Genomic DNA, 23,136 nt, shown 5'->3' on the forward strand with positions numbered 1-23,136 from the left:
TTGCAAATCGGAAGTAGTAGTCACTTCCGGTGCGTGCTAGATTTCAGTCTTCCCTTCACACAAACTGACTGTTTCAGCGGTGGACCGGGGAAGTGAAATATCAAGAGGTGAGAGCGCTTTGTTAAAAACAAATTAAAACAGTGATCTACAGCTTATTTCAAACAATGTCGGTGCAGCGATTAATGCATAAGCTAATGAACTAGAGTGAGGATCGGGGGAGCCCTTTGCCAGGCGCTCCTATGATGGCAGAGATTAGCGTGATCCCCTGTCCTCAGCGCGTCTACTGTGCGTAGGCAATGGCAGGAGTCTTATATGGTGAGGGGGAGAAAACAACTGGTCTGCTGACCTGTGCGCCGCTTGCAAATCGGAAGTAGTAGTCACTTCCCTCCACACAAAATGACTGTTTCAGCGGTGGACCGGGGAAGTTATAGATCAAGAGGTGAGAGAGCTTTGTTAAAAAAATTAAAACAGTGATTTAATAAATCCCATGCTGCTCAGCACACGTCTATCTCTGAGTAACATAACATACATAATCTTAATCAAAGCTTATAAGATGATTGTTGGTTGTTTCTTAGACTGATTGAAACCTAAGGGGTGTAAAGGGGGGGCTCTAATGTTTGAGATCGTTGGATTTAGACAGAGGCACATAATAGCCAGATTTTAAGTTGTGAACAACAACCAGATTATTTTGGGTACATCAAGACTATGGTAAGACATCTCATGAGCTAGTTTTCACTTTATGAGTGCATCTTCAGTTCCTTTTTAAAGACTGTTAGTGACTGGGGATGCAGATATGCAAGACAGTAAATTCCATTCTTGAACTCCTGGAATGGACATAAAGCCTTACTCCCCTAGTAGGTAGAGTTTATGCTGGACATACAGAAACTCATGGTCAAAGCTCCTAAGGGTTATTGCCAGACTATAGATGCATTTGTACACAAGACAACCAAATTTGTAATAAATAGATTCTTTGATGAGCACCAGGAACAAGCATCTTCTGGCTGGAGATATATGACCTCTTTTTAATTCCTACAGCAAACAAGTGGCCACATTTTGCACTCGCTGAAGCCTGCAGATCTATAAAGGCAGGCTGCCATATAGCAAGTTACTGTAGTCAAAATAGAATTGAAGGTTGTCCTAAACTCCCGTGGCCATTATCTAACTGAGTACTGAGAGCAATGAAAAAATGTGCCTCAATTTGTTCAGTTGGTGAAAACGGCTGCTCATAACTGCACTTACCTAGGTATTCAATCCCTAAAAATTAGATACAGACTAGCAGGCAGAATGTCCCATTGTTGTTTCATTGAAAAAGGAAAACATCTGCCTGAAATATGGTCATGATGGAAAGCAGCCACCAGCTAGAAAGTTTGGCACAATGGATGGTACAGTGGGATTTGAAATTAATGGGTTAGGTTATTTGGAGCGCATGGATCACCACAGGATTGTGGATATTGAAATATCGTGGATCACACAGAAAATAAACCAGGTTGCAGAATTCTGCACAATCTAGCATTTGAAAAGTAAGTTTGTTTGGACAGAGCTAAAGCGGGAAGTTATGTAATAAAAATGAGATGAAATAGCTGCTTGAATAATACTTTTTGGTAGGAAAGGGAAGAAGCAGGATTATTTCCTGTAGAGGCTTTTGAAAGAAAAAAGCGTTCAGAGGCAACTTAGCTGTTTTGTGAGAATAATGACAGCAAATGAAATCCCTGAATTTGGACCTTAGCTAGGGGTGAGAGCGGTACCAATGGAAGAGAGCTACCTTCAAGTACCAAGATCCCAGTCTCATCAGAATTCAGCTCAATCCTATTATCATATATACAGCTGTCAATGGAGACTATGCGGGCTTCGATATGTGTGGCGATTTTGCTATTAAGATCAGCGATAGTCTGAGTGTTATCAGTAGAGGACAAGAAGAAGAACCTGATGAGGGAATGAGAACAATGAGAGGAGGCATGCAGATGTTGGAAAGTGGTGACTAACAAAGGATCTTTGATGAACACTGCAAGAAAGGGCCTGGGCAGGGAAATTAAGGTAAGCCAATACAACTGGTTGAAAAACAATTGTTTTGATCAATCTGAAGCAAAGAATTATATAGGCCTTCTGTCATATCTTTAGGACTCCGGACTCCAGGAAACAATGGTTGACAGTGTCAAAATGGCCAACATATCAAGCATGGAGCAGAAACACACTACTACCCAAATCTAGATCTCCATCAATGTCATATCCATGGCTTTAATAGACATGGACTTGGAACACTGGACAGTATGGAAGCCCACCTCATCAGGGTCTAAAGCATGTGAATTCTCAATATATTATGAGTTCAATGTTGGCTGCCTTTTCCATAAATGCAAAAATGCAATAATAATGAGAAACCACAATAAGTACACTGAGGGTCTTAATAGTAAAGAATTAATGATGCCTGTAAAAGCTCAAAGGCAAAGAGGCTGACAAAAAAGAATGATTAAGAATGTGACACAGAGCTAGGGTAACCATAGGCATTGCCTTGTTAATTTGTGGTACAGGATAGGAATCTAGAGGGGAGTCACTTACCACCATGCCCACGGCACAGCTGCTCTTAAGGACTGAGGCTACATTGTGTTAGGAGGGCCTAATGAAATTGGTTTTGTTGAACAACTATTTGAACAGTGGATCACTTAACAGAAGTGAGGAGTGGCCATTCTTTGATTGTTTGGGCAGGACCAACAGCCGATGGAAAAAGACATGCGGAGTGACCTCATAGCAAATTGTCCCACTCATTAAGTTATCCTAACGTAACCCTGTTAATTATATCCAATCCACACTGCATGCACCTTTGATTGATATAAGGATAACAAATTGTATTCAGCAATCACATTTGTTCATAATGTTGAAGCATTACAAAGATGAATTAAAAAAATATATGAAGTACAAGCTGCTCACACATTTTATCAATAATTATTTTTAAGCTCAGGATTAGAACTGTTATGCCGCAGACACACAGCTATCTTATAAGAAGATTTAGGTTAGCTAACTCCATGTAGAACCAAGGAACAAACAACAAGGATATTTCAGAGCCGAGACTTTCAATGGAGCACATTTATCAAATGCAGAAAACATGCAGCCACTAAACGGCTGACAACGTGTTGAAATATCAGGCACTATATATAACAGTATAATTTTAATTAGCAGAGCCTGATTGAAACTTTCAGCCATGAGTTTGAACCATGATCTAAAAGCAAGAGTAGAGGTGAGAGGATAAAATGATCCTAAGAGAAAATGGACAGTTTTGAAGGATAGAAAGTCATTGGGTTAGAAAACTAGCTGTGGATTTCATTTCTCATTCAAATATCTCAAGAGCATTATTTGAGGAACTTCATAGGCTTCTACTGTGTTTGTACTCGGATTGCTGTCCCATTGGAGCCTGACCACAGTGAGATACATTCTAGATTCATATTGTTAAAATGATACATTCGTTTATTTCGTATTTGTACAGTGCTAAACAAACATCGTACATACAAGAGCACTACATTAGGCCTAAGAAACAAAAACACCCGAAAACACAGCTTACACAATTAATTTAATGACTTGGACACGGGCCTCCCAGAAACCCAGGATAGATGTTTCCTGTTACTTAAAAAGGGACACAGGTCTGCAGTAGTAGATTCTTTACAGAAGTTTGAATAAATACATTTCCTCTATGAGCCAGTCCTCTGGACTTTTAGTTGCCAAAACCATCAGTTTCATTCCATTCCATTACAACTCTGAATGGGTGTTCAGATCATTCCCCACAGCCACATCATACCAAGAGTGAACAACAAAAAGTTAAGCACGCTCTAATAGCCATGTTGCCCATAGAGAAGGGGTTAATAAAGACTGAGAATGCAAAAGTATGTAAAGCTTGCATGCTCTGGTTGTCCATATCAGAAAGGGACCTTATAGATTAAGCATACATGTTGCGTAGGCTCTCACACTCTTGATGTTGCTATAAGTGGGGTCAACAGAAAGTGAGCATAACCTTTGGAAGTATCTAATTTCTTAAATTTTCAGTCAGACGGGTCATTGTATTGCATTGCTGTTAAGATGAGTACCTTTTCTTGAGCCCATAGGCAGGTTGAACAGCTACATGATGCGGGGAAGGCTTTGCTAGTAATGTATTGTCCATATTGTTCCCTGGCCAGAGAGAAATTTCACTTCTTGCACTTTCCTGTTGATTCCTTGCACTCTGCTGATTATCCTAAAAAATGACAATAGATGACTTTAATAAATATTGGAAAATGTGTCATTTGACGTATTAAATTAAGACAGTAGTATTCCCCAAATGCATAAAATAAATCCCATGGCTTGAAATAAGGAACCTGTTTGTAGGAGCAGCTGGGGGAGTACAAAGGGGTAGCACGTCACATTGTCATTATTATACAAGTATCTCAGTTTCAAAGTTATAGACAGACTCCACATGAAATGTTGCAGATTAAATAATTATGAATGCGCCTATATTACAAAATGGGTCTTTTTGTTCTGTGTTTCCCAAATGTAACAATATGTATAATAAATCTGTGAATTACAGGTTTTAAATCACAGGAATATTTAACATAACAACAAATAAAATCATGTAATAAATATAATGTCTCTGTAGTTAATGTTGACCCATCAATCCATAGAAATGCAAATGTTGCTTCCTTACTAAGTTTGACCCCCTTTGATCAACCGGCACAAAGCCTGGGAAAGGAATGCATAGAAGGATGTCTTATAGATGTTTAAATGTGTTGCAGATCAGTCAAATTGTTGAAAACTTACAAGCAGGGTCCCACATTTTTTTTCCACTCACCTGTAAAATGGGATTTCCCAGAGGAAAGATCTGTGTGTACATAACTCTGACTACCAGTGCCTTCAACACTCAGTCTCCCTGTCAAACACTAAATGGCCTCCCATTATCTCAAACCGTATGTGAAACGTATTCGCCATCCCCAGCCAAAATCGCACCTTATGCTCTAACCTGATCCATATCACTACCCTTCTTCTTGGGCTAACTGAAAACAAACCAGGCAATTCCCAAGTTACTTGCATGATGCACAACTGCCTGTCTCCAGTCAAACACTGCCTTGAGATCTCAGACACGAACACCAAACACAACATTGACATCCTGGACCTCACTGAAACCTGGCTGTACGATACAACAAACAGCATTCTTCCACACTACTGCACCCCTTACTCCACCCTGAGAAGCACCCAGGAAGCTAAACAAGGTGGAGACTTAGCAGTCATACAGAGAAACTTTCTGAGCAGCAGACTTTTTCCCAACACCTGATTTCAATCGTTCAAGTGTGAAATCATCTCACAAGCTTCCTCTAACCTCAAGTTGAATGTGATCTACCAAACCAACACTTTCATTGAAGAGTTCAGGGAATTCTTCACAGCACAGTTAATCACCTCTGTCAGCATTATCTTTCTTAGTAACTTTGACCACCATTGGTGTTCCAAAGGAAATAAACCACTGAACCACTTTGAAACTTTTGTAGAAAACAATGACCTCAACCAGCACTACCAGAAACTCTCTCAATACAAAGGCGCCACTCTCAACCTGATGATCTCCAGATCAGCCGCGGTCCGTGCAGGTAAAAGTGGTGGGGCCAGGTAAGGGGGGATTTTGAAGAACAATGCTGAGGGAAAGTTAATTATTTATTTAATTTTCCCTCGACATCGTTCCTCGAAATTTCCCCTTACCTAGCCTCACCACCCCACCACTGTTACCTGCGTGGACTGTGGCTGCTCTAGATTACCTCTACTTTCGACCAGTGACCCCTTCCAGTTTGATTGGTCTGATAACCTGCAGCTTCCCTTCATAGTGTCTCTCTCAAACAGGAAAACCCTTGGCCAAGCTAGCCCTATTCAATCTCCCCTGGATAGTGCCTATGTCCCTTGGTACTCCAAAGCCCTTTACAAAGAAAGGAAAAACATCAGATTATTGGAGAAAGACTGGTGGCGAGCACCTTCACCATTAAATCTAACAAATCATTTGTACTGTGAGACTAAAGTGTAAAGGCAACATCTCCATAGCCAGGGTATCACATGTAAGATCCCTCCTTGATACGGCCAAGAATACAACAAGACAACTATTTGGGATAATTAATCATGCCGAAAACCATCCCTCCAACTGCCTATTTAAGGCATCAGAGAACCTTGGCAATAACTTTGCAGAGTTCTTTGACAAAAGAATCAGTCCCATGAACATCTCCCTTCATTCCAAAGTCGACACCATAATTGAAGATGTACTGCCTTGTAAGGCACTACAGACATGGTCCTCTTTCTCTCCCAATCTCAGAGGCAGATTTACTATGAACTCTATCAAGCTGAAACACTCTAACCATCTTTGTGATGCCATTCCAACCCCATCAGTAAATTTCTAACCAAACCATTTCTCCCCATCTGGACAATCCTGGTTTAGTCATCAATGGATAAGGGCTTGTTCCCAGACTGTCTAAAAAGGGGTAACATTTCTTCACTCCTAAACAACAGTCTCTGGACCCTGACGACTTCAACAACTTTCACCCAGTATCTACCTTGCCTCTCCTACTGAAAGTGATTGAAAGTTGCATAGCCTCCCAACCAATATCCCATAATCAGGAGAACAACCTCTTTGGCTCTCTACAAACCGGATTCTGTCGAAGCCATATCACACAGACTGCAAATCTGCAGACTGTGGATAACGGCCTCCGCATTCTAGACAGGGGCAATTCATGCATACTTGCGCTCCTCGACCTCTCAGCTGAGTTTGATACAGTCAACCACAGGCACTGTTAGACATCCTAAAGCATTAAATGGCTAGTGATGATGTCATCCTTAAATGGTTCTACTCTGACATACCTAACCACTACCAACGTGTAAACATTGGGAATTATGTCTCAGATCCAGTCAGCCTTCAACAAAGGTTCAATTCATTCTTCAGGTTTTTTTAACCTCTACCTTAAACCCTGCAGGAGTTCTCTTTCATCTATACGCTGATGATGCCCAAATCTACTTAAAGGTCTCATGCCTGGAAGCCTGCACCACTTATCCAACTCACTGAACAGAATTCAAACTTGGATGGCTAACAAACACTTCAAACTAAAATCAGCAAACATAACTTCTTCTCATTTCTCCAGAGGAAGCTAACTTGCGGATCCAAGATTGGATGGATCTCCTCCCGGACATGGACGGCCACCCTTCCATTTTTCAGAATGCCAAATCTCTGTTGTGACAGATGTCTGAACTTCCAGAACCATATCTACTCTGTGGCTAAGAGGGCTCGCCTCCAGCTAAGTCTTCTTTGGGGAAATTCGAGCGCACAACCATAAATCTGTTGTCCAGGCACTTGTGTTCTCCAGACTCAACTACGGATTTGCACTCCTTTCCAGCATTCCAAAGTTCACCTACGTCCTCTCAGAGCAGTCTTACATTTGAAAGCCCAGTTTGTGGCAGGGCAGATGAAATTCAGCCATATCTCCTCGATTCTACGCTCCCTTCAGTGGCTGCCCATAGAAGTGAGAGCTCAATTTAAAACTGCCTGCATCACTCCCAAAATTATGCACTCCTCTTTACCCTCGTACCTCTCAGAGAAACTGATAATCTCAGGCACCGGCTGAGACTCACGAAATGTTAAACTGCTCAACCTCGATCCCCCCCACCTTCAAGCACAAGAGATACATAAAACAATTCTTCTCTGGAAGCACCACAAGATTATGGAACTCTCTCCCACTGAGGCTCTGCCTGACCATGTCACCTTCAAAAAAGACCTCAAAGCTCTTCTCTTTGAACGACACCTCTCTTAACACACTCCTACCTCCTCACACTCCCGCAAAGTTCAGACTAACTGCAACCAGCATAAATGATTGTTGTCCATCTGGTGGTACTGTATCATCTGCTCGTCACTGCTATGTTTTACAATGAAGATGCGCAAAGTGCTCTACCTCACGGGGAGGGTAACCTGGCGTTCTTCCCCACCTATAATGTTACATATATATTTTCTATTCAGTATTGATATGTTCTGCTTTATCGTAAAGCACTCTGATACCAAGGGCCATCTCCAAGCTATATAAAATTACAAAAATAAATAAATAAACTGACGGATGGAAACCAAAATGTTATGGCAGGGCAGGCCTTCGGTCATTCGGTGCCTTTCTTGCTTTGCTGAAAATCTGTTCAGCTATTTTGGATATGTAAAGTAAAATGTGAATGTTAAGTGTACATGTCAAACTAAGTATATTTTTAAAAAGGTTTGTGAACACCTGCTTGGGCATATGCCGAGAAAAGCACCACACTGGGAATGCACTACTCTTTACAGAGACCCACTGGGCACTGACATATATTTTAATCCACTTGGTCCAAAACACTGGTAGAAAAATACAAAAAAAGACAAGATAAACAGAAAAAAGTAGCACGGTGGAAGACCCAAAGCTACACTATCAATAAAAGGGCCAAGGAGAGACTAAGGACTAAGCAGGTAATCACAGCCTCCCCCTGCCACGTCTAAGGTTAAGGGGAATTCATTTACTCTCTTGTCAGCCTTTCCAAAGTGCTGGAGAAAAGAAAATCTAGGCTTTGCCTTCCTGCCCTGCTGCGGGAGCTAGTAATCTGTTCATTTGTGAACCCTCTCACCCAGCCCAAGTTTGAGGGGGGATATTGTACTTTACACCCAGACATTGCCAAGAGGTAGCATTTTCCTATGAATCAGAGGAGTGTGTTATTTTTGAGCACAGCCATTTTCTAGGACCTGCAGCGATGTGCGGGTCACATCAGAGGATTCCGCTCCTGTGCCCTGTCCCTAACAGTGAGCAGGAACAGGCTCAGATGCCAGAAATGGTACAATGTGGCATGCTACTCCACAACCTACAAAATGCTCCAGTTCACAAGGAGTGGGTCAGCAGGCCCTCACTCCTGTGCCATTGTGAACAATTAAGAACAGGTTGTAGGAGCAGGTGTCAGTTGACTTGCCCTTCCATTAACTGCACACTGCTGAGTGTCATGTAAGAATAGGTCTGTTGTCTTTTCTCCTGGGCCTTTGTGGTGTGTTACAGAAACACTCCATTGATCCATGGTATGAATGTCAGGCATTTGGATTTGTATGGGAGCCTAAGGGCCAGATGTATGAAGCATCATAACGGTCGTAAACGGCCCATCGAGTCATTTGCGACCAGTAAAATTTATTTTCAAAACTACCAACCCTATTTTGCAAGTCTGTAACCTATTACTGATTCCCAAAATAAGGTTTGCGAGTTTCTATTACGAAGGGGCATGCCAAGGGTGTCCCTTCCTAATAGTGAGTCGCACTGGTATGTAGGAAGGTTCTGCGACCGTGAATGCGGTCGCAAAATATTCAGAGTTTGCCATGAATTTCAAATTGGTGGTAAGCCATTCGAAATGGGAAGGGGTCCCCAAGGGACCTTTTCCCCTTTGTGAATGGGAGTGCCAACATTTTTTCACAGCAGGCAGTGGTCCCACGAAAACTTTCCAATTTTTTTTTAAAGCATCCTGACAGGCTGCATTTTTTTTAAACTGCTATATTTAAAAAGCAGTCACACACATGATGGCTGATGACCCAAGCAGGCCACCATCCCTGTGAGTGCCAGTCATTCCCAATGGGACGTAAACTGTGACCTGCCTCATGAATATTAATGAGACAGGTTCCTTGAAACACTTTTGGGAATCGCAAACAATGTCTAGCATACTGTTATACATCAGGTTTTGTGACTCACAAAAAACGCAATTTGCTTGTCGCAAACCCTGATGGTCATACATCTGGCCCCTGATGTTCTAAACAGACCCTCCAGCATTACGCAATTTCGTGATTCGCAAAATAATTGCAAAATTGGCTAAAGTGCGCGATGACCACGATATTGACCTTTTTGGCCTCGAAAAAGGTCTCTGGCAGGCTGCAAAAGTAATGGTGACATCTTTGTGGCTGTATGCACACACATCACTACGTGGTGCTGTACAGCCATAATAGCTGCCTGTTTACTCCTGCTGCACTGCATTAAGGGATGTGTCCATGCGCTTTGGAAGAAGAAGAAGCCAGGCGTGTGAGCGAAGGGCTCGGTACACGTTGGCTTTCAAATGGGCAAAACAATATTTCTGTGAAATGACAAATCTTCCTCCCCCAGGAAGCTGAAATAACTAAAAGTTCTGTGGAGGTGCGGGGGCGTCATATGAGCTCCCTGACCCACTTTCCTCTCCACTCGTCCAAGCTTGCTGACGGAACACCGTGACTTCAGCAAGTGGTTCTTACCTTCTCTTTCCTCTCCTTCATTCGTTCCACATTAAATGGATTAGAAATAGGAAAGGAACATTTTGTTGAAAAGATCTTTCTCTGGCATTTTCTGTTCCAACGGCAGCCTCGTGACGGTATGGGGGAGAGGGGGTCAGCCCCATGTGCTCCCTCATCCAAGCTTGCTGAAGGAAAACCGTGACTTCAGCAAGCGGTTCTTGCATCTCTTTCCTTTCTTTCATTCGTTCCCATGTGAAATGGATTCAAAAAAGAAAAAAACATTTTTGTTGGAAATGTTGTCTTTCTCTTGAGCTGCAGCCTCAGAACGGAAGGGGTAAATAAATAGAAAAAAAACATTATATGGAAAGTAACTACATGCAACTAGACATAGTGGTTGCAAAGTGACCAGAGTGTTTTCTGTCACATGCGAACACATTAGCGCCACTTTCCAGAGTGGGCCGGTTAATAGTGCTTTCAACTCTTTCCTTGAACAGCATTGTTTTTGGAAGTGAGGGTAAGGAGATGAGGTCTCAATGACCAGGGGTGTCTCCGGTGTCTCCGACATCTCCATGGGCTGGGGCGTCTGACGTCTTCATGGTCTCTGACGTCTCCAGGGTCAGGAGTGTCTCTGGAGTCTCATTGTGCTTGGCTGAACCTATGCTCCAGAATGTTACCACAAAGGAGGATATAGCAAAAAAAAAACTCCCTTAGACTGTTTATAATGCCTATTTCAAAGTTAAATTACTCTACTAAGTCAGTTTACAATGATTTAAGGCTGAAAAGGAATGATTACGAGTCAAATAAAGTGCCGCAAAAATGCCGCAAAATTTCCATATTTGTGCCGCTAAATTTCCATATTTGTGCTGCTAAATTTGCTAATCCATGCCGCTATATCCTGGGGGGTCTGTCTAAAGCCATCACTCTTATAGGCCCACCATCTTCCAAGCTTTCATACTTTCTGCAATTAAGGTTGCAGTTTTAGATCTCAATCAAAAAAATGTATGACTTTGCCAAGATCGTGGTCATGTGAAAGGGCGTCTTCAGGAGGTTTCTGAAAGCCTCAGGGTTGCTGCTGCTTTAGCTGCTTCGGGTGCGGTTCTTGGCACAAAAGGATGCTGTGCAGCTGAATCTTTGTCTGTAGGACTGTTTATTCTGCGGGATGGCTAAAGTGGTAGTTTTGTCATTCACTTGGATCAAAATCATCCCTTGTCATAGATAATTACGGTGTATTTTGTGGTTCCTATTTGCTGCTCTCAGGAAATCCCCACAGCTTGTTGCTTTCTTCCGAATTGAATTTGTCTGGGGTACATTACCACACAACTCTAAATCAAGGGACGTATCGTGATCTTACTCTTTATGCTGCACAGACGCAAAAGGCTTTTGTGTGTTTCTTTTATCTACCAATAGCGCATACATTAACTCAAAAAATCTGTGAGCCTAGGTAGTGCATGTGCTGTTGGCAGTGAATACAAATACTGCTCTGTGGTTCTGTGCTCTGCTGTCTGCAGCACATGCACTAACATGGAGATTTTTAGAGTTAATGTAGGCGCTGTAGAAGGAAAAAAAGCATTGGCACTGAGCAATGAATGGGATCCTGATACCGTCCTTGGCCAGATTTTCAGTCTGGTGCTAATGACAAATGATTGGATTTCTGGAGGAAATACTAAAATCAGTGGAGACCTACCAGTGGAATTTCCTGCAATAGAGGCCAGGGGTGATGGGGGAAGTCCACCCGTAGATTCTCTTCTGATTTTATTTTCCATTACCACCCAACTCAAATGAAGTCTCTAGTAGTTTCAATAAAGCCCCCATAACCATACATAAACATGGTTAGAACAAACCTAGTTCACGGCCCTGCACACTCACCCACACTGTGTCAATATATCCTTCTGGCACATAAATTCAGCCAAAAATCGTCTTTTTCGTTGTCTCTCTGTGTCTCAATAATCTCATGTATGATTATATCAGTATATTAATATTCAAGAATAATGACTTGTTTTTTTGGATATTACATGATTACTGCCACTTCCTTCTACATATGCACATGTTTTTGTGGTTTCAGTCTGAAAAAGGGATAGTGTATTCCACAACGTGTTTGCAACTTCATTGTCGGTATGATGCTTTAGGGACTATCAGCCTGATTCATCAAGCTAAATTGCGGCCGCAATAGCAGCGAAAATGCTATTGTGGGCGCATTTTCCCAAATCGGCATTCATCAAGAAAATAACCAAAGCGCAAACCAAAGATTGCGAATTCGCAAATATATTCTCAGAATCCCCGTAGGTTTGCGCCAAAACACGGAATTAGAGAATAAATTTAGCGAATCCGCAATACAAGCGCAATCGGTATTCATGATTATTCTCTAATAGCGAAAAACCACAAAATCACTATTAGCGCCGCGCAAATTAAGGACAACCCAAAGCAGGTGGTAACCATAAAAGTCATTAGAGAAAATTTCGAAAAACCGTTGGCCAATCAGGAACAGGGAAAGGGCTGACCAAACACACATAAGGAGATGCAGCAGCAGCAGTTGGTGTCTCACAATGCCAGGAATGTACATGCTGGTCAGGCGGCGAAGGCTACAGCGAGCAGAACGGAGGAGACGCAGAATACAGGACAGGATATTCCGCCAGCGGATCACCCTGCTGGGACAAACCAGGGAGCAGATTTATGCGAAGTACCGGCTAAATGGGGCCATGATAATTCAACTCATACACGACCTTGACCCCCTGATGCAGCACCCAACAAGGCGGACCAATGCTGTGCCTACACATGTACAGGTATTGTGTAGCCTGCACCTCCTGGCCTCTGGGAGCTTCCAGGGGATAGTAGCGGCTGCAGGGGGGATATCCCAGCCCACCATGTCACGCTGCCTCCGGAGTTTTGTTGACGCAATGCTTACCCAGCTACACCGACACATCAAATTCCCCACCAGCCAACAGGAACTGGACTTGACAAAGTTAAACTTCTACAATGTGGCCCATTTCCCATCTGTGATAGGATGCATAGACTGCACCCACATCGCCATCTGCCCACCAGCTGCGACGGAGTACATGTACCGGAATCGGAAGTCATACCACTCCCTTAACATACAGATGGTCTGCAATGCCAAGACTATCATAACTGACATCGTGGCCCAGTACCCAGGGAGTACCCATGACTCATTTATATTCCGGCACAGCGGCCTCCACACACGACTGGCCAGGGGAGAATTTGGGGAAGGACACCTACTTGGTAAGTACACATTGTCAACAATTACACATTGCAATGATGTAGCTGCGCAGCACAGGCACTCACCCTCTGCTCCTCTCATTCAGGTGACAGTGGCTACGCCCTCCGGGAATACCTCCTCACCCCATACCTCAACCCGGCTACACCACAGCAACGGCGGTACAATGTTTCTCACATACGGACAAGGAATTGTATACAACGGATATTTGGCCTACTCAAGAGCCGGTTCCGCATACTGCACAAGACAGGTGGGGCCATGTACTACAGTCCTGATGTGTGCTGCCGCATTGTGGCTGTCTGCGCAATGTTACACAACATTGCAACCAAGCGCCGGATACCAGTAGAGATCTCTGGCAGTGAGTCTGAAGGGGACGACCGTCCACCAGCACATGTGCGTCATGCACGCGGGGAGAACCCTGCTGAAGGACACAGACGGCGCAACCACATCACTATGAACAGTTTCTGAAGCCCACAATCCACTCACCCAACAAATCACTATTGCATGGCAATGTAAATAATGACTGGAGGCCCATGTATGTTGCATGAATAAATATTATTGTTAAATCCACAATAATAACGTAATGTCTACATTCATAATATTGCTGCAGTATTGCGCCATACTGCTCCTAACTAGCCACTGGACATGCTTGTATCATCAGCATTATCTAGGAAATATTCAAGTAACTCAATTGCGCCTCCGGCGCGCAGCCCCCAAACGCCGCTCTGGCTCTTCCTCTGGGACGGCACGTGTCCCTGTAGTGGGCCTGGTGCTGCGGGGTAACACGCCAACCAGTGAGGCAGACAGGCTGCTGACACTGGAGGTGCCCTCACTGGTGTCGTCCCTCACCACATTGCCTTCACCAGTAGGATGGAGTGCCAGTACGGCAGTGGTGACCTGCTCCAACACCCGTCCAACATCCTCGATACATTGGATTAGCTGCTGCTGCTGCGCCAGGCACCGTTGTGAGAGCTGGGAGGTGGCATTCCCAATCATGTAGTTTGTGCGGGTGTAGGCTGTCAGGCGCGTAAGAAGCTGCCTTTGGCGTCGGCGGGCGGAGTTGCGCTGCGATATGAGTGCAGCAGTGTTGGCCTCCATGGCTGCCGTCATGCGCTCAATCCTATCACCCACATTGGCCACATTGCGGCCAATGTTGTGTAGCTGCAGCTGAATGGCCCCTTGCCGTCGTGCCTGCTGTTGGTTAATGCGTAGCATCCGGCGCTCAATGCTCATGCCTGGCATGCGCACAGCCATCCCCCTCCTGCCGCTGTGTGATGTGTCATGCTGGCGAGCCCTGACATGCCTGCTCTGCTGGCTGCCCACAGTGGGTGTGTGCACAGTCACCACAGTAGCTGCACCAGAAGTAGATGGTGCCGCTGGTGGTGGAGTTGTGGTTGGCAAAGGTGCAGCACCTGATGGTGCTGGCGCTGTTTGTCTTGCCCTGCCTGCAGGGTTAGGTGCTGCCAATGATGGTGCTGGAGCTGTTGGTGTTGCCCTGCCTGCAGGGTTAGGTGCTGCGCCGGATGGTGCTGGCGCTGTTTGTCTTGCCCTGCCTGCAGGGTTAGGTGCTGCCAATGATGGTGCTGGAGCTGTTGGTGTTGCCCTGCCTGCAGGGTTAGGTGCTGCGCCGGATGGTGCTGGCGCTGTTTGTCTTGCCCTGCCTGCAGGGTTAGGTGCTGCCAATGATGGTGCTGGAGCTGTTGGTCTTGCCCTGGCTGCGGGGAGTGGTGCTACGCCTGATGGTGCAGGAGGTGTTGGTGTTGGCACCTCCTCGGCATCCTCTTGTGACTCATCGATCTGCAGCATGTCGCTGTCGCTGCTGTTGTCGGCGCCACCTGTGAGGGGAATTGGACTTACATTAATAGCATGTATCTGTCACACGTGCAGTTGCTACATGCATGCTGGTTGACATTCCCTGCCTGGCTTAGCGATAGCTTATTTTGGGATATGTGAGGCTGCATTGGGGTTCTTTTACATTATGGGCAGACTACATGTCCCACAATGCTTGTGGCCATGATCTCATGTGCATTGTTTGAATGACTTGGATGTATATGGGAGGCTATAGGGCCATGACCATTGTTAGGGGACAGGGTCGCAGTCGCATGCCACTTACCTTGGCTGTCTTGGCTGAGTCGGGATGAGTCCAGGTTGGTGACACCTATGCACGCCTCTGTCTCAAGGGTGTCCTCCACGCGGTCCTCCATGGGGGTATTGGGAGGGACAGTAGGTTCTCCGCCCCCAGTACCAGATGTCTCGCCCAGCCTCTCTGCCACCCTCTCCTTGGCACGACCTCGGAGGTCGTACCACCTCTTCTTGAGCTCGTCCAGTGACCTGTGTGTCACGCCCACAGCGTTCACTTTTGCTGAGATTCCTAGCCAGATGCGACGTCTCTCCATCTCTGGCACCCTCCGGGAGTCCTTTCCAAAAAGTTTTGCGTGGTTTTCAACCACTCCCTCGATGAGCTGCTCCAACTCCTGCTCGGAAAACTTGAGCTTTCTCTTGCGCCCGGTGTCACTGGGCCCTGGGGCAGGCTCCTCTGCCATAGCTGCTGTCGCAAATGGGTAAATTGCGCTACTTTGGAGGTGTCCCGGTAGGAGCTCTGTTTAGCTGCAGCCTCGCGATCAGCCTCGCAGTTCAGAATGGGGGTGGGAACTGCCTGCTTCCTGGTTGTGATGTCATCACAGCGCTCGAAAAGCGACTTCCCGTTTGTGCGATCTCGCTACTGGCGAGATGTCGCTAATGGGGATTTGCGATGGCGCAAAATAGAGACGGAATATCTGGGTAATAGCGATTTATCGGCGATTTTATTTTCTCGCTATCGATTTTTGCGCCCGTGTGCGAATCGCTTTCTTTAATCGCTAACTATGATGAATTCCGATCTGCGCCTTTCCATTTGCGATTCGCTGTGAATCGCAAATTGAGAGTCGCAGATTCCTTTCTTCATGAATCAGGCTGTAAATCAATACAATCTCTTATAATATGCAAACTACTATGATCGGAACCACACTGAACCTATGCATTTGTTAATATTTTCTAATACAACCTCGCTATATCAAAATCATTCATGTAGTATGGTAAATTTATAATAAGCTTCTGACTTCCCACTACTTTTTGCGGTTTTTGATACATAAACATGCATTTAGAAACTAGAGGACAGCATTAGACATGGGTAAACATGCATTTAGAAACTAGAGGACAGCATTAGACATGGGCAGACGTGTGATGAACATCGCGTAACTTAAGTATAAATGGATAACCATTTAAAAGGAATGAATAGATGCTCACCTTCATTTCATTTCCCTGTGATGGCTGCTGGACTGGGTGGCAGAGGGAGGCCTGTTGAACAGCAACAAGCAAAGCATTTTTTTGAGTAACTTGACAAGCGAGGGCTACTTGGAGATTCTCTACTCCAGCCTTGGTGAAAAGCTAAAAGAAGAAAAATACATGTTTTTTATTAATGATTGCCTCGTGTCCAGATGGGTTCAGGACTGTGCTGTACATTCAGGGGGAGTATCTCTCGCTTTGCAAAGAACAATGCTTTTCGCACGCTAAAACATATAATGCGTGTTCTGATTAAATATGCTTGGTTGCTTTAAAAATAAGAGTGGGTGCAACATTGCTAAAAGGCTAAAATTTGAAACTGCAATACAATGTTGTGACTGTGCAGTGCTGTCCTGGTACTTAACACATCCCAGAATTCCAAGCGGGTGTACAAATGTGGAGCGGCCATGTGCAAACAATCATATTTGACTTATCTCATTAATATTTATGATGTCAATTATTGATATATGCTTCAATGTACAGAGTGCAAATGCACGGGCAAGGCTTGTGCAGACCAGAAGATTTACTTTTCTGGAATTGTGTTACACTACAATTTCCAGTGGAACATCTATCCTTTTTAATTTGTTATGGTCTCCACCATGACCTGTAAATAGGTACAGGGTCTTTAGTGGTGTGGTAACTTACCCAACGTGTTCCAAAGTTTATTTGATTTTATTTAATCAGAATGAATGATATCACTGCCTAATTTAATTAACTGACCAGATGCTAAGATTTAATTTTCCATATTAAGCTGTGCCTTAGCTGAGTGAGCTTAGTAAGTGATGCATGTAAGTTTAGTGTAAGATCTCTGCAATAACTGGAATGAAATTAGAATTCATGATGCGAAGTTAAAGTGAGAAATAGACTCTTCTTCAGCACCAGCTATTGCATGTCATTGGTCACTAGCACGCTGTCTTGCTTTGCCTTTTAGATAAAAACAGCTCCCACACGTTGGCTCAACCCAACAAAGCAGGAGACATTAACACAAAACAAACAACACCTTTAGAAAAGAGTTTTATTTTACAACATGCAAAGACTCTCTTTTTAGAATAAGGCTTGGGGTTATATTTTCAATAATGCTCTCTAACAGAAAGGCTTTCCCAGATGCCAAATGCACAAAATCGAAATACACAAAGAGATATATATGTTTATATGCATGCAATAATAACACACTTGGTGAATGCAACAGTCAAATGCATGCGTAATACCATGAATAAACAAGCAGAAAATAATATGAGATAAGACACAAGCAAATATAATATAGGACGTCCTGCAAGAGATAAGAAAGATATATATATTAAATACATCAAATGATTACTTTGGATGTGCACCTCAACTCACTCACACATCGTAAAGAAAACACTTCAACTGATCAAAGTCACTGGCCAACATTGCAATGGCAATAAGCGAAGCTCAAACACCTCAAATGACCAAAGCCACTGGCCAAACATCACAATGGCAATAATCAAAACTCAACACTTCATCTCCAGACTGGGGGAATTAAACAGCCGGGGATAAGAGCCTCAGTAACCAGGGTCCTGAAGTAGACGTGTCAATCCCCGTTCGGATTCCAAAATCCCGGTTTCTAAGTCAACAACCCTCAGCTTTATAATCTCAAAACACACTAGAGTTTTTGGGGGGAGCATCCTTTACAATGCAACTTTTTCAATGCACTACCTTTACCATGCAGGTATTACAACGCAAGTCGTTACAACGACTTGCGCTGGGGGGCGCTGTAGGGAATAGTTTAATTTACTATCCAAAACCTTCCCTACTATCCACGGGGACTGGAGTTGGAATAGTAAATTAAACTATTCCACTATCCAGCGCCCCCCAACACAAGTCGTTGTAACGACTTGCGTTGTAAAACCTGCGTGGTAAAGGCATGCGTTGTGAAAGCATGCGTTGTAACAACATACATCCGTTTTGGGTGACTCCCCCCCACCCTCTCCCACCGAGCCAAAGTAATCTTACCAGAACTGACCAGTTTCCAAGCAAGCATTCCAATGACAGGACGGAGTTCTCGAGTTCCCTCTCCAATCTCGCATGTTCCAGCCTATATCTGGACGAAGCTCACGAAAGCCTTCCAAGGGAACATTAAACAATCTCTCACAAAAACAATACTTGAACGTGATTAACCCAAACAACTTGCAAGCGCTGCTGTGCACGCAGAAAAGCTGAAGCCAAGCAGAGTCAGAAAACAGGATGACATGAGGTCATGTCAAAGCCGATAGTAAGAACTTCATAATACTCATCAATGTACAATGTAATGCACATTTGTGCACTATTGCTTATAGATTCACATACTTCATCTCTCAATGTACAACACCAAGCACATGTGTGCATCACTGCTCACAACACTGCACTTCGAGACCAAAAAGTACATTCCACACCTCTCACTCCCTCTAATGCTTTCAAATGCACATCCCACACGTTCTGTTCTTGGCAAGGCTGTTCTACTCCGTGACTGCTCCCCTGAAAGACAGCAACATTACAAGAAATAAACCAGTAAGAGAAGCAAGGAATATGCTGGACGATCGTACATTCAGGCTAGAATAAAATAACACACCAAAGTCAATTAAAATAATGGTAGTCAAAGGTCATCACAGGGTTTCAGACCACAAGAGTGCCTATAGCACTACACACACCAATATCCACTCAAGCAGAAGCACTGGGTAATACTTTCTTCCCGAATAGGAGTCTTTGTAAAATTCTATGCCAAAGTCCAGGTATACGTCCTCTCCACCCATGCCTACATCCTGATGCTCACTGTAACATTGAAAACAGTTTTAAAAATTACTTTTTCCATGATGCCCTGAGCAATCAGTGGTGAATGGGCAGTATGCCCAGTTGGCACAGTTCTTTACATAGGTATCCTAGGTACTACTTGCTATATATTTATTTCGCTGTTCTCTGCGTTCTTGCACCTCTCAATATCATGCTGCATGGAATTAATCTATGTCACTTGGAGTGTTCATCTGACATTGATCACTGTTGAGACCAGAGGCTAAACAGGAAAGTCCCATGAACCTGGCGGGGTATCTTGTACTTATATACTTGTAATCTTAACTCAACTGAAAATGATGTACTTAAGTTTATCCTGATCTATAAATAAAGAAGCTACCTGTTTGTATTTCATAGTCCAGGCTGATTACTGCGCACAAGGGACTTTTCAAAACTTCTCTACTCAAATTAGATTACAAGATTACTCCCTTTGGAGACTCTATGCTCCAACAGTTGTTTGACATAGAGTCACAGTCCAGTCCCTTGTACAAACGTACAGTATCAGTAATGTATGAAATGTATCTGATGTCGGTTGTACAGCTGGAGTCTACCAATAGCAGCTGCATGCATGAAAGACTCCTGGGATGACAGAAGCGGCATGTCCCCATTACAGTAAACAAGCAGCGGCCAGAACAGTTCACAAGAGGAGGTGCAGGTGACAGGCCAGGAAAGAGGTATAGTTAGAGGTTTTGGACCTTGCAGAGACTAGGAGCTCAGAAATCAGGACACAAGATAGAAGCAAAGGGGACCCTTCCAGCAAAGGTCTGAGACTGAACATGACCTAAACAGTCTGGGTGTGAGAGTAAAGTCTGTGCAGGAACAAGTGCTCTTTAAATCTCCGAAGGCAGAGCATGAATATACTTAAGGTATATAAAATGGACTGCCAATAGCCATAGGCGAGTGTTCACTGTTGTATGATGCCTCACTGGCAGTGGGGGTGGTGGACGAGGTGGTGGTGAGGTGGGTGCAGAGCAGAATTACAAGTCCATCAAGTCATCCCAGCAGGTCTCTGCCGACATTTTGCAGAGTCAGGGAATGTAGATGGCACATAATTGAGTGGTGAATGAGTGGTCTCTTGCACTGAAAGAAATGAGCCATTGAGGGGATCTGGGCTGCTGCTTGTGAAAGGCACAGAACAGCTCTTCTCTGGTCTTCACTTAAGGTGTACCAGCAGGAGACAGATAACCCATTGCTAAAACGTTCTCAGATACCATTCTTTACTGAATATGAGTCTACACATGATAGCTAAAGTTCTTCCTCCCATCCAAACAATTATGATGTGGTCTGCAGAAAGGCTGACAAAAGGGGTCGTAAGATCTTCATTTGTTCCAGGAGAATTCCATGAGGGCATAATACTGCCCATTGTAGCAAATTAGTACATGACAAACATCAGGAAAAAGCTCAAAATGGGCAAAGGACTTCCTATTAAGGGACTATTAGGAAGGTTTTGGGATATCCTGTGTAAGTTCTCTAGTTAGTGTTTTCAATTAATGGTGCACGGCAAGCTTGAAAGTGACTCACTGTAGCATTCAACATGTAATCACGCTCAAGACTGAAGTAGATGTCCTGTTTGAAATGTTTTAGTTGCTGGCAATAGCTTACTTTTGTGCTATATGAACTCATATGAATTGGGACCACGTGAGGAACTTTGACTACCCTTGTTGTAATTCACTGTATGTGTTTTAACTTACTTTATCTTAAATGTACAACATCATTCTTTGTGCACTTGCATTTTGACTTGTGATTTCATTTCTTGTCTGCTTATATCTACAGAATAGGAGTGTTTTAAAACATCCTTGCCTGAAACAGAACGTGTGAAATGTGCGTTTGAAAGCATGAGAGAGAGAAATTTGTGGCAAGTGCTACTCTGTCTCAGAGTGTAGTGCTGCATAACTGTGCCTTATGTTGTACATTGGGAAATGAAATTTTACCAACGAGCTTTAACGTGCCCTAACTCCATCTTGAATTCTGACTCTGTCTAGCTTCAGTTCTGCACACACAAGCGGGCCCCCAGGTTACTCACGGTTATTTAGGTTATTCACATTCAAGATTGTTTTCCTTTTTGAGGGTGTTTATGTTTTCTTTGAAAGGTTTTCTACTTTCGCAAACTTCGCTAAGATAAGGGGCTGGAACATGTAGTGTGGGAGTGCAAGGAAAATACATGAGAAGTCCTTTGCCTTACAATGCTTGCAGAAGATTGGCCTGCAGCAGTAAGTTTCCTTGCTGTAGAGGGTGTCTTCTCGTGTATTGGCTCGAAAAGCAAATTTCTCCTGAGAGATGGATGCACCTGCTCAGTGCTGCATTTCCTGATTTGAGGAGTCTCTTGAAACCAGGACAGTAATTTGGAATCCCCCAGTCTTGTGTGGGCTAAGATGAAGATATTGCAGCCAGTGAGGTATTTCCTCCTATTATGGGTATTGAGACATGTGTTTTTTGGTCTGTGTGCACATTCCGTTTATACATGCTCTTTACCTTTGAGTCTTTCATTTGACAGTGTTTATTTCTTGTATTAGATTGCTTGCATTTAACAGTGCTTATTTCTTGTATTGGACGTCCATCATTATTATTTGGCTTGTGAGTGTTACATTGTTATCTGCTTGTGTTCTATTTCCTTGCATGTTGCTAGTGAATGTTTCATTATTATCTGACTTTTGTATATTATCTGCATGTATTTTACCATAATTATCTGCTTGTGTTTTATATTATTTGCTTGCATACACACACACATATACATATATATCAGCAAAATGCCACTTAAGCATTGCCGGACTCTTTAAACAGGTGCCTCTGTCGAGCTAGTGGCCGCACATAGTTACATTTTCACCAACATCCCCAAAGGAAAACGGAGCACTCTCGGGTCAGTTAAAATCCATTTAATACCACGTAGACGTGTTTCGGTAGGAATTGCTTTTTCAATGCAGGTACTTCATTTCCAGATCACAGTATCACAATTTAAATAATCTGAAGCCACTCCCATTAATTAAGTGCTATTGCCTTTAGACTAGTCTATATAATTCTTTCATATTGCAGCCACTGCACAGTATGTTTTTTCATCCTTGTAACTATCACCACCAATGTTTCAATCAATCAATCAATCAAAGCATTTGTATAGCGCACTACTCACCCGGAGGGTCTCAAGGCGCTGGGGGGAGGGGGTCCGCTACTACTCGAACAGCCAGGTCTTGAGCTGCTTCCTGAAGGCGAGGTGGTCTTGGGTCAGGCGGAGGTGGGTCGGAAGGGAGTTCCAGGTCTTGGCGGCCAGGTAGGAGAAGGACCTTCCTCCTGTTGTGGCTCTTCGGATGCGGGGGACGGCGGCGAGGGCGTGGCTGGTCGATCGAAGCTGGCGTTTGGGAGCGTAGAAGTTGAGGCGGCTGTTGAGGTATCCTGGGCCTTGGTTGTGTAGGGCTTTGTGTGCGTGGGTGAGGAGCCGGAAGGTGATTCTCTTGTTGACCGGGAGCCAGTGCAGGTCTCTCAGGTGTCCGGAGATGTGGCTTCGGCGGGGGATGTCCAGGATGAGTCGTGCTGAGGTGTTCTGGATCCGCTGGAGTCTCTTCTGGAGTTTGGCAGTGGTTCCGGCGTAGAG

At 44.0% G+C, this 23,136-nt stretch overlaps 1 protein-coding gene across 1 annotated transcript in view; it reads right to left on the minus strand.

The window, feature by feature from the left end:
* LOC144762518 (uncharacterized) overlaps positions 1-23,136 on the minus strand; it is a 709,614-nt gene that overhangs the window by 583,806 nt on the left and 102,672 nt on the right. Inside the window, exons 17-18 of the mRNA XM_078647742.1 lie at positions 16,734-16,874; positions 4,071-4,216 (exon numbers count right to left, since the gene is read on the minus strand). Of these exons, the coding sequence (XP_078503868.1) occupies positions 4,071-4,216; positions 16,734-16,874 (287 nt within the window). The remainder of the gene's footprint in view (positions 1-4,070; positions 4,217-16,733; positions 16,875-23,136) is intronic.

Source organism: Lissotriton helveticus, chromosome 6 (genome assembly GCF_964261635.1).
Source record: "Lissotriton helveticus chromosome 6, aLisHel1.1, whole genome shotgun sequence".
In the NCBI taxonomy this organism is placed as follows: domain Eukaryota; kingdom Metazoa; phylum Chordata; class Amphibia; order Caudata; family Salamandridae; genus Lissotriton; species Lissotriton helveticus.